This window comes from Aristolochia californica, unplaced genomic scaffold, assembly GCF_029961685.1.
Source record: "Aristolochia californica isolate CCGP_79_NKW_82.1479 unplaced genomic scaffold, dmAriCali1.0.hap1 SCAF_6, whole genome shotgun sequence".
Lineage (NCBI taxonomy): Eukaryota > Viridiplantae > Streptophyta > Magnoliopsida > Piperales > Aristolochiaceae > Aristolochia > Aristolochia californica.
Genome location: NW_027182257.1, coordinates 3,894,603 through 3,907,037, shown reverse-complemented (window position 1 = coordinate 3,907,037; position 12,435 = coordinate 3,894,603). Strand labels below are relative to the sequence as shown.

General features: G+C 40.3%; 2 protein-coding genes across 2 annotated transcripts; one reads left to right on the top strand and one right to left on the bottom strand.

Annotated features, from left to right (window-relative positions):
- The first annotated feature begins 4,030 nt into the window (after positions 1 to 4,030).
- Positions 4,031 to 5,285, top strand: LOC137934352 (expansin-like B1). Its single transcript, XM_068778635.1, has 5 exons — positions 4,031 to 4,175; positions 4,282 to 4,388; positions 4,488 to 4,669; positions 4,863 to 4,995; positions 5,079 to 5,285. Exons 1-5 carry the CDS (start codon positions 4,031 to 4,033, stop codon positions 5,283 to 5,285), a joined length of 774 nt encoding a protein of 257 aa, XP_068634736.1.
- A 385-nt stretch (positions 5,286 to 5,670) lies between these two features.
- Positions 5,671 to 12,194, bottom strand: LOC137935128 (uncharacterized). Its single transcript, XM_068779791.1, has 4 exons — positions 11,679 to 12,194; positions 10,410 to 10,463; positions 6,771 to 6,896; positions 5,671 to 6,061 (listed from the first exon to the last, which is right to left on the bottom strand). The coding sequence occupies exons 1-4, from the start codon at positions 12,075 to 12,077 to the stop codon at positions 5,888 to 5,890; spliced, it is 753 nt and encodes a 250-aa protein (XP_068635892.1). The 5' UTR covers positions 12,078 to 12,194; the 3' UTR covers positions 5,671 to 5,887.
- Positions 12,195 to 12,435: the final 241 nt, after the last annotated feature.

Below are 12,435 nucleotides of genomic sequence, written 5' to 3'. Positions count from 1 at the left end.
AATTCAAAGGATGTGATTAATCTAACTGAAAAGTAGAAACAATGTGTCTTAGAATTGGAGAGGACGGATGACCTAAGCTATGATATAATGCAAATGAAGTGGTCTTGACACTAGAAAATGCTACTAACGATGAAGACTGGGTTGAGGACGATGGCCACTCATACACACCAATTTTAGTTTGAACATGCCAAAGTATTGCCCCCATGCCAAGATCCTTTCACAAGAAAATAAGTAGGTAAAAATTCAATGAAAGTATGATTAGATTGATAGAATTGGTAGATAGAAATAAGATTATTTTTCATGGTAGGAACACAAATAATATTATTTAAAAAAAATGTGAGGTAGGGTGTAGAGAAAAATTTGGAACCGTTACGAGTAATAGGAAGACCCGTTTCATAACCAATCACAATATCGTTAGTATTGTTATAAGGAGTGTGAACAAAGAGATTACTCAAGTTGGTGGTAACATGATGCATTGCGCCACTATCCAAAAACCAAGTAGAATTAGCAGGAGAAGTGGTGGTTGCAGATATGTTGTGGTTGCCATTGTATCGTAAGGTGTAGTTGCCATTGAGGAGTTGGACGAGGAGCTGGCAGTGGTGGCTATAGTGGATGCATCTGACGAAAGACAATACTCTGTGAAACAATGTGTCCAAGTGCACAAAACCACTAGCAACATCCGAGGTAGGGTCAAGGCCAGTGTCAACCATCAGCCATGAGCATAGATTCTGATGACTAGGAAAGAATAAGTTTTTGTTGACAAGTTGGAAGACCACTAAGAGAAATATGTTGGACTTCGTCAAAGTGGAACTTGCTGAGGGCAGTGTAATTTTTTTCCACTATTGCGCACGTGCGTTGGCCTCTTCTCTAAGACTTCAATTAATTAGAGTTCTGATTAATCGAAACTCAAACCAAAGGTCTGCGACAGGGAAGAATTTCTGACGAGCAAAGGTAGATGCAACTGCATCGAACGGACCTCGGGGTCTAGCTACGGTGGTGGCGAGCCTTTAGTTGCGGTTGTGGTGACTTTCCCCTTAGAGATGATGTTGAGCGTCAGCGGCAGCTCGTAGGTTTCATGGATGGCGGATTGGCGAAGAAGGACCGGTCACCGGAAAGTTTTGTTGACATTGGCGATGAGCTATAGAAAGGGGAAAGACATAATTGACTCGACGAATTACCTGGCTTATGGTTACGTTGATGACGATGTTGGTTGTTCGGAGGTGACGACGGGAACCATGGATGCGTTGAATTTTTCTAACGACGACCAGCGGTGATGGAGAGAAGCGTCGCTAACCTTCTCTCTCTAGATGTAGGTGAGGTACAGATCGGGTGAACAACTCACAACGACTAGAAGGTTGGGAGAAGAAGGAGAAGTCATGACGATGGCAATAGAGGTGTCGACTAACAGCGATGACAGAGGTGTCTATTGAGAAGCAAACATGCATTGGGAAGGGAGTTATGGTTGGAGACGCAGTGGAAGCGGAAAAAAATTCGGATGATGGTAGATGCAGAAGATCAATTTGCTCTGATACCATATAGAAGAATTAGAAGGAAGAAGAACATATTTTCTCCATGTTTTACATTCATAAGACAAATATTTATAATTTACAGATAGATAAGATTTTGAATTACATGATAAGAGTTATCGTTGAAATTACGGATCCATTATCTCTATCACACAAGATCAGAATTATCTTTGGGATTACGGATAAGTATTATCGGTTAAGTTTATTCAGCGATGTGGAACAATTTACTGCATTGAAAATTTTCAATTCAGTGTCCATTAGTGTCAACCAGGCTTTTCTCCAACCTCTGTGAAATAAAACCTGAGCATTATTAATAATAACTCATAAAAAATAATTAACCCGGAAATGAAAATAGTATTCGTATTCACAAGTTATCGTAAGAATCTCTTCAACTGCAATGGGAAGAGAGCATGCAGAACCATCAGTTACTGCACCCAAAAAATTGCGATAAACTGTGAGTTTCCATTACATCGCCATTGGGTGTGTAGTCCCTGTCGATTTGAAACTTCGACCAACCGCCTCCATTTGTTCTTGTCAAATCGAGCCTCCCTCTTGCACTGTCAGGTTTGTCCTGGTGTCTATCGTTATTGGTTGCTAATCAACAAAACAATGTTCGACTTCTTCAGTTGATGCCAGCCGCATCTGAAATCTTGAAGAATAATCATCAAAGCTTTTTCTTGGGGGGAATTTGTAACCAGTGTGATTGCTGGTTTAACCTCGTTTATCTGATTTAACTTAAACCAGTCATTTTTTTCCATTTTGGAGGCTGACGCAGCCAGTTTTTTCTCCTCGTGAACATATCTTTAATCACAGTGTGAAAAATGATCTTATCTGAAGTGTATCAAACAGATTCCAAGTTTTTTTTTTTTTTTTACCATGGCATTCAAAGTTGAGCATTCAAACACGTAAGAAAGAGCAGCCATTTTCAGTCTCCTACGTCAAAATCGCAATGAGTTTCATGTCCCCAGAATCAAACCAGTTCATAACTTACATCTTTTCTGATCACCCACGAACTCTCTTCATGACTTCCATCTTGTAACGAAGAAAACCAGCTCTCCCTAAAATATTTTTCACAGCCCATCTTCCCTTTCAGGCTACGCTGCTTCTTCAAAGATAAGGATTCTTTGAAGGTAGGCCATGCCATCATGACTGTGTTTTCTTTTCTTGTCTCTACAGTGACGCAATTCCTAAGTATATGTCTGTGTGACTGAATCATTATCTTGCTTTGCTTTTCTTATATAAGGGAAACTAAAAAATATACTCTATTGCCTATGTTTTTATCTATTACTCATCCTCATGAGAAGATCATTATTTTAGTGAACCGAGTAAAGTGTAAAACGTACTCATCCCACGCATGACGTTCTGCAATGAGTGTTGGATATCGGTCTCATTTGAGACTCAGAATTTTATTTAAGATATCGGTCTCAAATTAGACTTCATTTTCGGTTTTAAACCTGTTTTGAACTTTCAGTAGGAATGAATAAACTATATATATATGAGGTCCCCGGTGATCATCACTCCATGACTATAGGGATCATCATCCACAGTGAGAAGGGGAATTGGGCCATACAAATTGAGAAGTTTGGGAAGGGGCACAAGTTGAGCTTCGGAATCTTACCCTAAGTGGAAGTATACTTCAGTTATGTCACAGCTTACGTGACATAACTTTGTGGAAGTCCATTTCATGGGGCAGAGACCCAAGGAGCTTCCCCTTGCGCCGCCCCTCCTCCCGGAGTTCGTGCAGTGAACCAGAAAAAAAGGAAACATGACAGTCACAGAGCCAAGAGGCATCTTCCTCTTCCTCGAACTGAAATTAGTAAATAATGAAGGGCTCTCTGGAATCCCAGGGAGAAGAACCTGAAAGGGTATCTTCCAAACTTGACAGAATTCAAAACTCTGATGGAGAAACAGCGATTGTGGACGTGCCTAACCTGAGCTGAATGCCTGGTGCAGGCTCACCAAACTGTGAGTTGCTGAAGAAATATCTGAGTAGTTTCCAGCTCAACGGATTTCCTTGTCTAGGTCGTAAAGTTGTTTTCTGTGTTCTGACTTGGTTAGGCAAGTCCTATGGCTGCCAAAGTTTCCACTGTAGGGAGGTGCTTAATCCTTCATTTTTTCACACTTGACCTTACTTGCATTTCCAATCCATGGAATAACGACGAGTATTATAATCACTTTAGATACTGCTACAGTGCAGATCTCTGATCGTTTCCATCGACAAGATATAGTTTATAAACATTATTTTACGTTCAGAAAAAAGGAAAAAAGCATTAATCGACTAAGCAAATTCAAGAAAAGTCCAAGAAGGTAGCTGTCATTCCTGTTGCAGAACCATTCGTTCAAATTTGTAACGGAATGTCTAGGTCCAAGTTCTACCAACTTGGAAATGAGGTTGGCGAATGGGTGTTCTTTGTGCTATAAATACTCACCCAACTCCGAGCTTCATTCATCACTCGCAACTACGTTCTTCATTGATGATCTCCGTTTCTCTCGTTCTCTTCTCCATGGCGCCTTCTTTCAAACTCCTTGCCTGCATCTTGTTCTTTTTCCTTTTAACTCAATCTCCAGCGAGAGCGGCCACTTGTAAGGACTGCTTTGTGCAATCACGAGCAGCTTACTACCCCAACTCCGACGAGGCCGGCACAGAAAGTGAGCTCACACCAACTTCCTCCCAATTTTTACCTTTCACTTCTCTTTGGAGTTTTATAGTTTTCCGCTCAGAAAACAGAATCAACTTGTTTGATTAATTTTGCAGCCGGAGCATGCGGGTTCGGCACATTTGGAGCGACTGTCAACGGCGGCGACGTATCCGCGGCCTCCGACCTCTACAGGAACGGCGTGGGCTGCGGAGATTGTTACCAGGTAAGCCGATTCAGCACAGTTGAATAAGAGAGGATATTACGTTCATATCGGTGGCAGCTTAATTAACTTCGATCTGCATGACTGTGATTAATTAACCAGGTGAGGTGCGTCAACCCCAACTACTGCTCAGACAAAGGAGTGACTGTGGTGATTACTGACAGTGGATCTAGTGACCGGACGGACTTTATTCTCAGCCGCCGGGCCTTCGGCCGGATGGCTCAGACCAACGACTCCGCCGCCTCCCTCCTCGCTCTTGGCGTTGTTGATATCGAATACAGACGGTAGGCATGCACCTTCATCATATTCAATCTCTAATGACGCTCACCTCTCATTAAAAAACCTGAATTAAACGTAGAATATTACGTAGAAACGAGTTCGGAGAAAATCCAATAGATATAGTATGTAAAAGTAAACCAGAAAATGAAATAAAAGTAAACCAGAAAGAAAGACTAAAGCATGGCCTGGTTGTTTCAGTGTCTCTTGCAGGTATCCAAACAAGAACATCATGTTCAAGATAGACGAAGCCAGCAACTACCCCAACTATCTGGCTTTCACCTTATGGTACCAACAGGGAAAGAAAGATGCGATTGTTGTTCAGCTCTGTGAGGTAATTTTTCTCTTTAAAAACTCGATCGGTTGCATCTTAATACTGTTTTAACACTTAATCTTCCGATTTGATGGAATATTCAGACTCAGAATCAAGTGTGCAAGCTGTTGGACCGGAGCTATGGTGCGGTGTGGACGACGGTGTCGCCGCCGAAGGGGCCTTTGGCAGTCAGGATGCTGTTTAGCGACGGTGAAGACGGGGAAGAAACATGGGTTGCCTCCATTAATAACATCCCCGGTGACTGGCAACCAGGAAGCGTTTATGATTCAGGAGTTCAAGTGGATTCGTAGATGAATAATACAAACTCAACAGAAGCCCTTCATTTATTAGATTTAGAATCATTGATTAAGTATTTGTGATCTGGTTATTAATTAAATTTGGCAGGAAGAATAAAGGGGAGGTGTAGGGATGATTGATCGATCAAACAGATCATCTGTTAATCTTATTCGTTATGTATTTATGGGTTTTTAATGAAGGCAGAAATAATTTTACCTGATCATCTGTTTAATGTTTATTAAATAAATAAAATTCGGTAAATTTTATTTTTACCCAATTATTTGATTACCTGAATGGGTATGTTTCACGACCGCCAAGCTCAAACGCAGATACTTGACCTGTTCTCCTGAGATGTAACAGAAACAGTTCAATTAAAAAATGAACACAAAAATTCTTCCTTTCTTAGTAATGGCCATGGCTGACATACAAACAAGTGCTATACTTGCAAGAATGTACAGAAGAATGTCAGTCATATTAACATTACAATTAATCAGATAGTATTGATACATATATGCTCATTAGTGCATTCATTTTCTATCTTCGAGAGCAATAACATGTACTGCATCTGAAGCCAACAGGCAGATCTCACCCAGCAGTAACTCCCACTGTGTATCTCTCATTTCTCTTCAATCTCAACATCGATGATGTCAGGCCCTGACTTTGAAGAGCGGGAGTCTTTGCCTCTAAAAGATTCGTCTCCAGGCTGCCATACAATGCTTCTGCAGCTTGTGCAACGGATGACTTGATTACGATAACCCCTGAACTGCCTCTTACAAGCCGGGCAGGCTCCCTATATCAGTAGTTTGACAGGAGAAATAAAATTAAAAGGGGATGATGACAAGCAAACAAGCCTCAAAATTGAAAGTTCACTTCCAGAAAAAGGTAACTCAACAGTGAGGCAAACATGCCTCAACTTTGAAAGTTCACTTCAAGGTAACTTTGACATCAATATGTTAACATCTGAAGCGGGTGAAGCTAGTTTACTGCAGGTATGGAAAACCCATCAAGTCATATTTTCCTGTATGGCTTATTTTGAGTACTGTTTGTTATACTCAATTGCAGTACTTAGAGAAGTACAGCTAATTTTTTATGTATCCACTCACAAAACTAAGGCAATGAAGTGGGTTTAGACAGATAGAAGTTGACCTTCTTTTTTTACGGAGGGAGGGAAGGTTCCCTCTGTTCTCTCAGCCATGTACAGAGGAGGGAACTCCTCTCAGTACAAGCAGAGAGGAGCAGCTCTGTGTTAAAATCAAAGAAAAAGGAAGGAAGGAAGCTTCCTTCCACTCTTTTCACTCTCTCTGTAGTTGAGATTTCATTCCTAAACTCTCTGATGCCTTGGGAAGAGGGAGTGTAGTAGGCCAAGTTCAGTTCTTAAAAACCCACTCGATACCATCAATCTTGATAGTAACAGTTTCAATCTTGATACCATCAATCTAGAGAAAATTGTAACAATTTCAATAACAAAGCAATTGTAGTATGCAATATAATAGAATTACCTCAATCACAAAGTTATTGGCAACAGCTCCGATGAGAAGAGGTGCGGCAAATGGCAATACCCAAGTTGCCAAAATTATAAAATTAAACAACCATCCAGATAATGCAAACCATAGGAAGAATATTGTCTGCAAAAGAAAAAGTAAAGAAGAGTAAGCAGAGGACTTTGCATTTGAATTAGGACAGCTTTAAAGTCAAAAACATAAACCAAGGTTCAACGGCCAAGTGCAGCAGCAATTTCCTAACTGTTGGCAGATTCCAATTCTCAAACTCTATAGTCAAGCAAAGTGTCATTATCAAATATGGCTGAAGACTATAATTGTGCCAAAATTATCTCTTATACACTCCAACACTTTGTACTGTACCAAGTAAGCATTTCAAAAAGCATTCAAGGAAAAACAGGATGCACACAAAATTGCTTGAAAGCAGGACATATTTCAAGAAAAGACAAATACCCAAAAAAAGATTCAAGGAGTTCAATCTCAGACAGAATAATCTTCCTAGTGCTGGCTGTGAAATCAATGAAACTGAGATCATAAATGGATGAGAATTAGAGACATCGAACAGCTATACTACAACGAACACAAGTAAACACACGTATTAACTTTCAAGACTATTAAGCTCCAGTGACTACTGTCCACTTTTCCACTACATTTACAAGATTTCAAGACTAAGCCCCTGAAATAATATAATGTTGGAGATTTAAGTGTTGAAAATAAGAGGAAGTACAATATGAAGAGACAGAATGAAGGGGATGAAGAAAAAGAGGAAGAAGAAGAAGAAGAAAGAGGGAGAGAGACAAAGAGAGATAGAAAGAGAGAGTGACTGAAGAAAAGGAGAGAAGAGAAGACTAATATCTGATCTACCTGAACTCCGGTGGGGATAAAGAAAAAGACGACGAAGAAGAAAGAGGTAGGTAGTCAGAGAGAGAGAGAGAGAGAGAGAAGAACAAGAGATGAGGAAAGAAGAAGAGAAGACTAATATCTGATCAACCTGAGCTCCGGCCATTTCTTTGTAATAACCCTTTAAAGTGAATTCAATTAACAGTCAACAGGCAAAAGCACGAGAATACAAACAGCAATATAAGCACTAAGAGGGGTTGACCAGAACAGTGAGAGAGTGGTGATCACCCCCTTCCTTGGCTAGCTTATCAGCTAGGCCACTAGCATACCTACTTTTGTGAAACCAACTACAAACAACATTTCTTGAAAGGTTACAATCTGGTAAAAGGAGTTCTAATGTCTCCAGAGATCTCCTGCACCAGCTTATAAATGCCTTATAACCACCTTCCACCTCTGGGGGTTCAGAGAAGTGCTCCTGGTACAGCTTAAGGACTTGGAGCATAGCACTTATTTCTGCAGTGTTTGAATTAGATTGATCAAGTGGACCTCAGAATGACAGAGCAACAGAACCATCATGTCATCTAAAAGTTCCATCGAAGCCTAAAGGACCAAGGTTTCATCAGTTTCTGATTATTAAAAATAAATTTTATGTTTAATGTTCTTTTCGCACATCAATACAATCACCAATGTAACAAATGATCTAGCAAAGTAAGATGAACCATCCAAAAATACCCCACAATAAGTAAATACATTACTGAAATTTAAATTTTACATAATCACATTCTTATATATTATCTTAAATTTTATAAAATAATAAGGGTATTTATATGTTATATATTGTCATTTAAATGCGTTTTTTCATTTTTATTGTAGGAAACGCCAAATGCTTTTATGGAAACTCAGGATAATGTGGAAAGAACAAATAAAAAAAATTCAAATGATTGTGAAACATATTTCATTAAATATTTCATATAAAAAAAAACATTTTTTTCCAACAAAGCTTTTTTTTTTATTTGCTATTTTTGGCCTGTACATCACAGAGGGTTTTTAGCTATTTTTAACCTGTTTCTGCCAAAAGGGGCAGATCATTCGACCACTGTTGTATGTTGAAGTCCCGACATATTATCCACAAGTTTCCAGCTACTTCTGATCAATCCACCAGAGATGCTCTGGAAATGAGGCAAGCTGCACACCCAAAAAATACCCAGCTAGGTGATATCATCAATAATCTTCCTGACTGTAGAAATTGCTACTGATATGCTCCTTTTATATCCTCCACAGAATTTGGGAGAAGCAGACATTCCACATGAGTTTTCCAAGCAAGGGGACACTGGCGGGCATCATTTGCTGGATGAAGCCTTTGAAAGAGATAGGGAAACATCGAGGGTGGGGTTTTTTAGCTATTTTAAACCTGTTTCTGCCAAAGGTGGGGCAGATCATTCGACCACTATTGTATGTTGGAGTCCCGACATATTATCCACAAGTTTCCAGCTACTTCTGATCAATCCACCAGAGATGCTCTGGAAATGAGACAAGCTGCACACCCAAAAAATACCCAGCTAGGTTATATCATCAATAATCTTCCTGACTGTAGAATTTGCTACTGATATGCTCCTTTCATATCCTCCACAGAATTTGGGAGAGGCAGACGTTCCAAATGAGTTTTCCAAGCAAGGGGAGACTGGCGGGCATCATTTGCTGGATGAAGCCTTTGAAAGAGATAGGGAAACATCGGTGGAGGCCGAATTTTTCTAGAAAAGAAGAACAGACATCTCTTCCAAACATGCCATGTAAGAGCAAGTGGTTGATAGTTTCATCATCTGCACCACACAGTGCACACATGCTACTGCTAATCCGCACACCTCTTCTGGTTAGGTTATCAAAGGTGAGGATTCAGCCCAAGAGTGCACTCCAAGCAAAAAAAAATTCCTGTGTGCTGCCCTTCTAACTTCCGAGCAATATAAGCTGGGAGAATTTCAGAGTTACTCCCAAGCAATATGTTGTAAGCACTGCAGACTTCAAAAATTCCCAAAAGGTCGGGGTTCACTGTATCCTTGTTGCCTGGATGGGGAATGAAACACTCAAGGATAGAAAGAAGGCTGCATAGATCATCTGACTACTCATCTTTGAGATTCCTCCAGAAAATAAATTTCCAGCTATTGAAGCGCCATTGTTTCTAAATCCCAAATCGAGAGCTCGAGCAATCTGAATACTAGAGGAAGGGAGAATGGGAGATTGAGAAGAGTTTCAGAAAAGTACAGTTTAGTGGCTGATTTCAAAGCTAAAGGCCCAACCAGAATTTTGTCTCAGCACCATTTCCCACAAAAACCATCAAATTTCTTTGCACCACTGGAAGGAGATGAATGAAATTCTGCCAAATTGGAGAGAATTTCCTCTTTGGCATGTCAACAAGCAATCTCATGCCACTTTGGAGGTAAAGCTTTGCAATCATCAAGTGTCTTCAAATGGCATTTCTTTGGGTTCCAAGCTTCCAAGTCCATTTCTTTGTAAGAACTTAAATTGATGCAAAAATATTATGTTCTTGGTAAACAAATATTAAAATAACTTCTATGTGGTTCAACTTAACAGCCACAAAGTGCATATATGGAGACGTTTACTCCCATGTTCATGTTGGAACCTTATTGTAAAACTGAATTACTTCCTACAAGATAATGGATTCAATGTCTGAAAAGTGTATTTGACTGGAGAAAATTTTCCAAGAAGTAGTAGCAAAAGAAAGAAAAAAAGAACTCCAGATAGCTTTATACAAAAATACTATGAACCAATCAGGGAACTCACAGCAGATGTTTTGCCCAGAGGAGATTCCAGAAATCCACTCAACTCTCTTCTGTACTGCAAGGACAAAAGATAATTTAGTACCATTTTTAATTGGAGAATCAAGTATATCCAAATTCCAAGGTGGAAAGAAAGTGATGTAGAGAAGCAAGTCAAAGAGTAGTTGAATACACTTGATAGATCCAAGCTCGATAAGAAGAAAAGGAAATGAGACACAAATTCTGATCGCTTAGAGTATTTATTTTTCATTAATTTTTCTGTTATCTCGCATTTAAGGGTTTAGGACATTTTTACCCTTCATAAGTTATAACCGATAGGGTTATTTTGATTTCTTTGAAAATGATTTGTCTTAAGTATCAATTTAGGGTTGTAATGGGCATCAATTAGTGAAGAGAAATAAGAATTCCAGCAGCCGCTTTGGCTCTTTCATCTTTTCCCTTTGTGCCCTTTAGGGTTTCAGCAAGGAAACCCTAAATTTCTCAACTATTTGCTGTGTCAGAAAGATAGCGTAAGAGAAATTACAAAAACAATATATTATTCAATACAATAAGCATGACCTGGATCAGATGCCTATCTCGTTACTCTAATAAAATGAATGGAATATCAAAGTCAGTCTTAGCATAATATCATCATCATCTCCTTATCCCATCTATCCAGCATTGGGTAGTAAAAAAATTCAAATTCCTACAGAAGGAACATCTAAACAAAATCACCATAATCCCATGCAAATAGCAGATGCATGAAGGAGGGCTTTCCCGATAAGATAAAATTTGATGATGAGGGCTGGCTAAGGTCTGGACAAGTGTATTTAAAGGAGAAAACAAAGAAACATAAAAATGCACAAAAAATAGTACGACAGTCCTTGAAAAATGATGCTTCCTCTGAGAAAAGCCAAGGTCGGAACCCATTTCACGTTGTCCCAGATAAGAGTCTAAGGTCCTCGAAACAGAGGCTGAAGTCCCTTAAACAAAGTAACAAGAAAAAGGCTTCTCACTTAGTCCTACACTAAAGTCCTCAAATTCGAGCAAAACTGTAACTGATAAACCTCATGCTAATAAACGATTCCGGTTACTCTTTCACAACCTTATGTCCAGAAATACACGGATAACCTGATCCAATGCTCCAGACCCTCCAATTGGACAAGTTAATTTCCACAACTTGACACCTAAATTTCGGAGCGATATGCTAAGAAAAACCGCAAACCCCCAAATAACACAGTCCGAGCATTTCAAACTCCAAGTTTGAGAAAGCAATTAAAAAGAAATCACTTACCCGGGGCCAGTTTCTACTGAAATCTACTGTAAATGTCCGCCACCTCCGTTGAACTCCAAGATCCTGATCGAGCTCGCGAGCGCGGGAGGCAGCGGAGCGAGCAAAGGAGTCGAAACGGCGAGAGACGGAGTACTGACGGTCGAACCGCTGGGCAGCCTTCTGAGCGTCGTAGAGAAAGCGTTCGAAACCGTCGTTAGCGCTCCGCCAGGCGTCTCTGAAGGCCTCCCCTGACGCCACCCTCTTCGCAAACCCATCGAAGTCATTTCGCTTGAACGCTTGAATGTTAACATGACGCGAGGAGGAGCATGGATTTGTCAGAAGGGCGGAGGACCGAGAGTGCGTATTTGCAGAGAAGAAGGGGTGCCATGGCAAGCTCGTTGCTGTTGTCGCCGCCGTCATGGCAAGAAAGACGATGCGTGGGTTGATTTCTAGGAACTGGGAACTGGGAACTGGGAAGGGAAGCGTCTTCTGCGCGCGGCCCCTCTATGTAATTCGGCTGAGACGTCGCCTGTGGTGCGCCAAGGGTTACGCACGTAAATAGCGAGCACCCTCGGGCTGTAAATTTCGAAGAATCAAAAGAGAGATGATCGAAACACTTTTAGGGCGGGGTTACTCGACAAAACGAAAATTTGATCGTCATCTTCACCTCTCGTACCATAGGTCCATTTGTAAATCCTGGTAATGGTTAACTTGGGTACCAATCAACCATGGTATATTTTTCTAAAATTGAGTATATACACTTAAAGTTGGTATATAC

Bases quoted from the DNA above. Each gene is read 5' to 3' on its own strand.
- LOC137934352 (XM_068778635.1), top strand. From the start codon at position 4,031: ATGGCGCCTTCTTTCAAACTCCTTGCCTGCATCTTGTTCTTTTTCCTT. The intron at 4,389-4,487 runs GTAAGCCGATTC...TTAATTAACCAG, and splicing joins GCTGCGGAGATTGTTACCAG to GTGAGGTGCGTCAACCCCAA. The intron at 4,996-5,078 runs GTAATTTTTCTC...TGGAATATTCAG, and splicing joins TTGTTGTTCAGCTCTGTGAG to ACTCAGAATCAAGTGTGCAA.
- LOC137935128 (XM_068779791.1), bottom strand. From the start codon at position 12,077: ATGACGGCGGCGACAACAGCAACGAGCTTGCCATGGCACCCCTTCTTC. The intron at 10,464-11,678 runs GTAAGTGATTTC...TTGTCCTTGCAG, and splicing joins TCAGTAGAAACTGGCCCCGG to TACAGAAGAGAGTTGAGTGG. The intron at 6,062-6,770 runs GTAATTCTATTA...CTACTGATATAG, and splicing joins CCAATAACTTTGTGATTGAG to GGAGCCTGCCCGGCTTGTAA.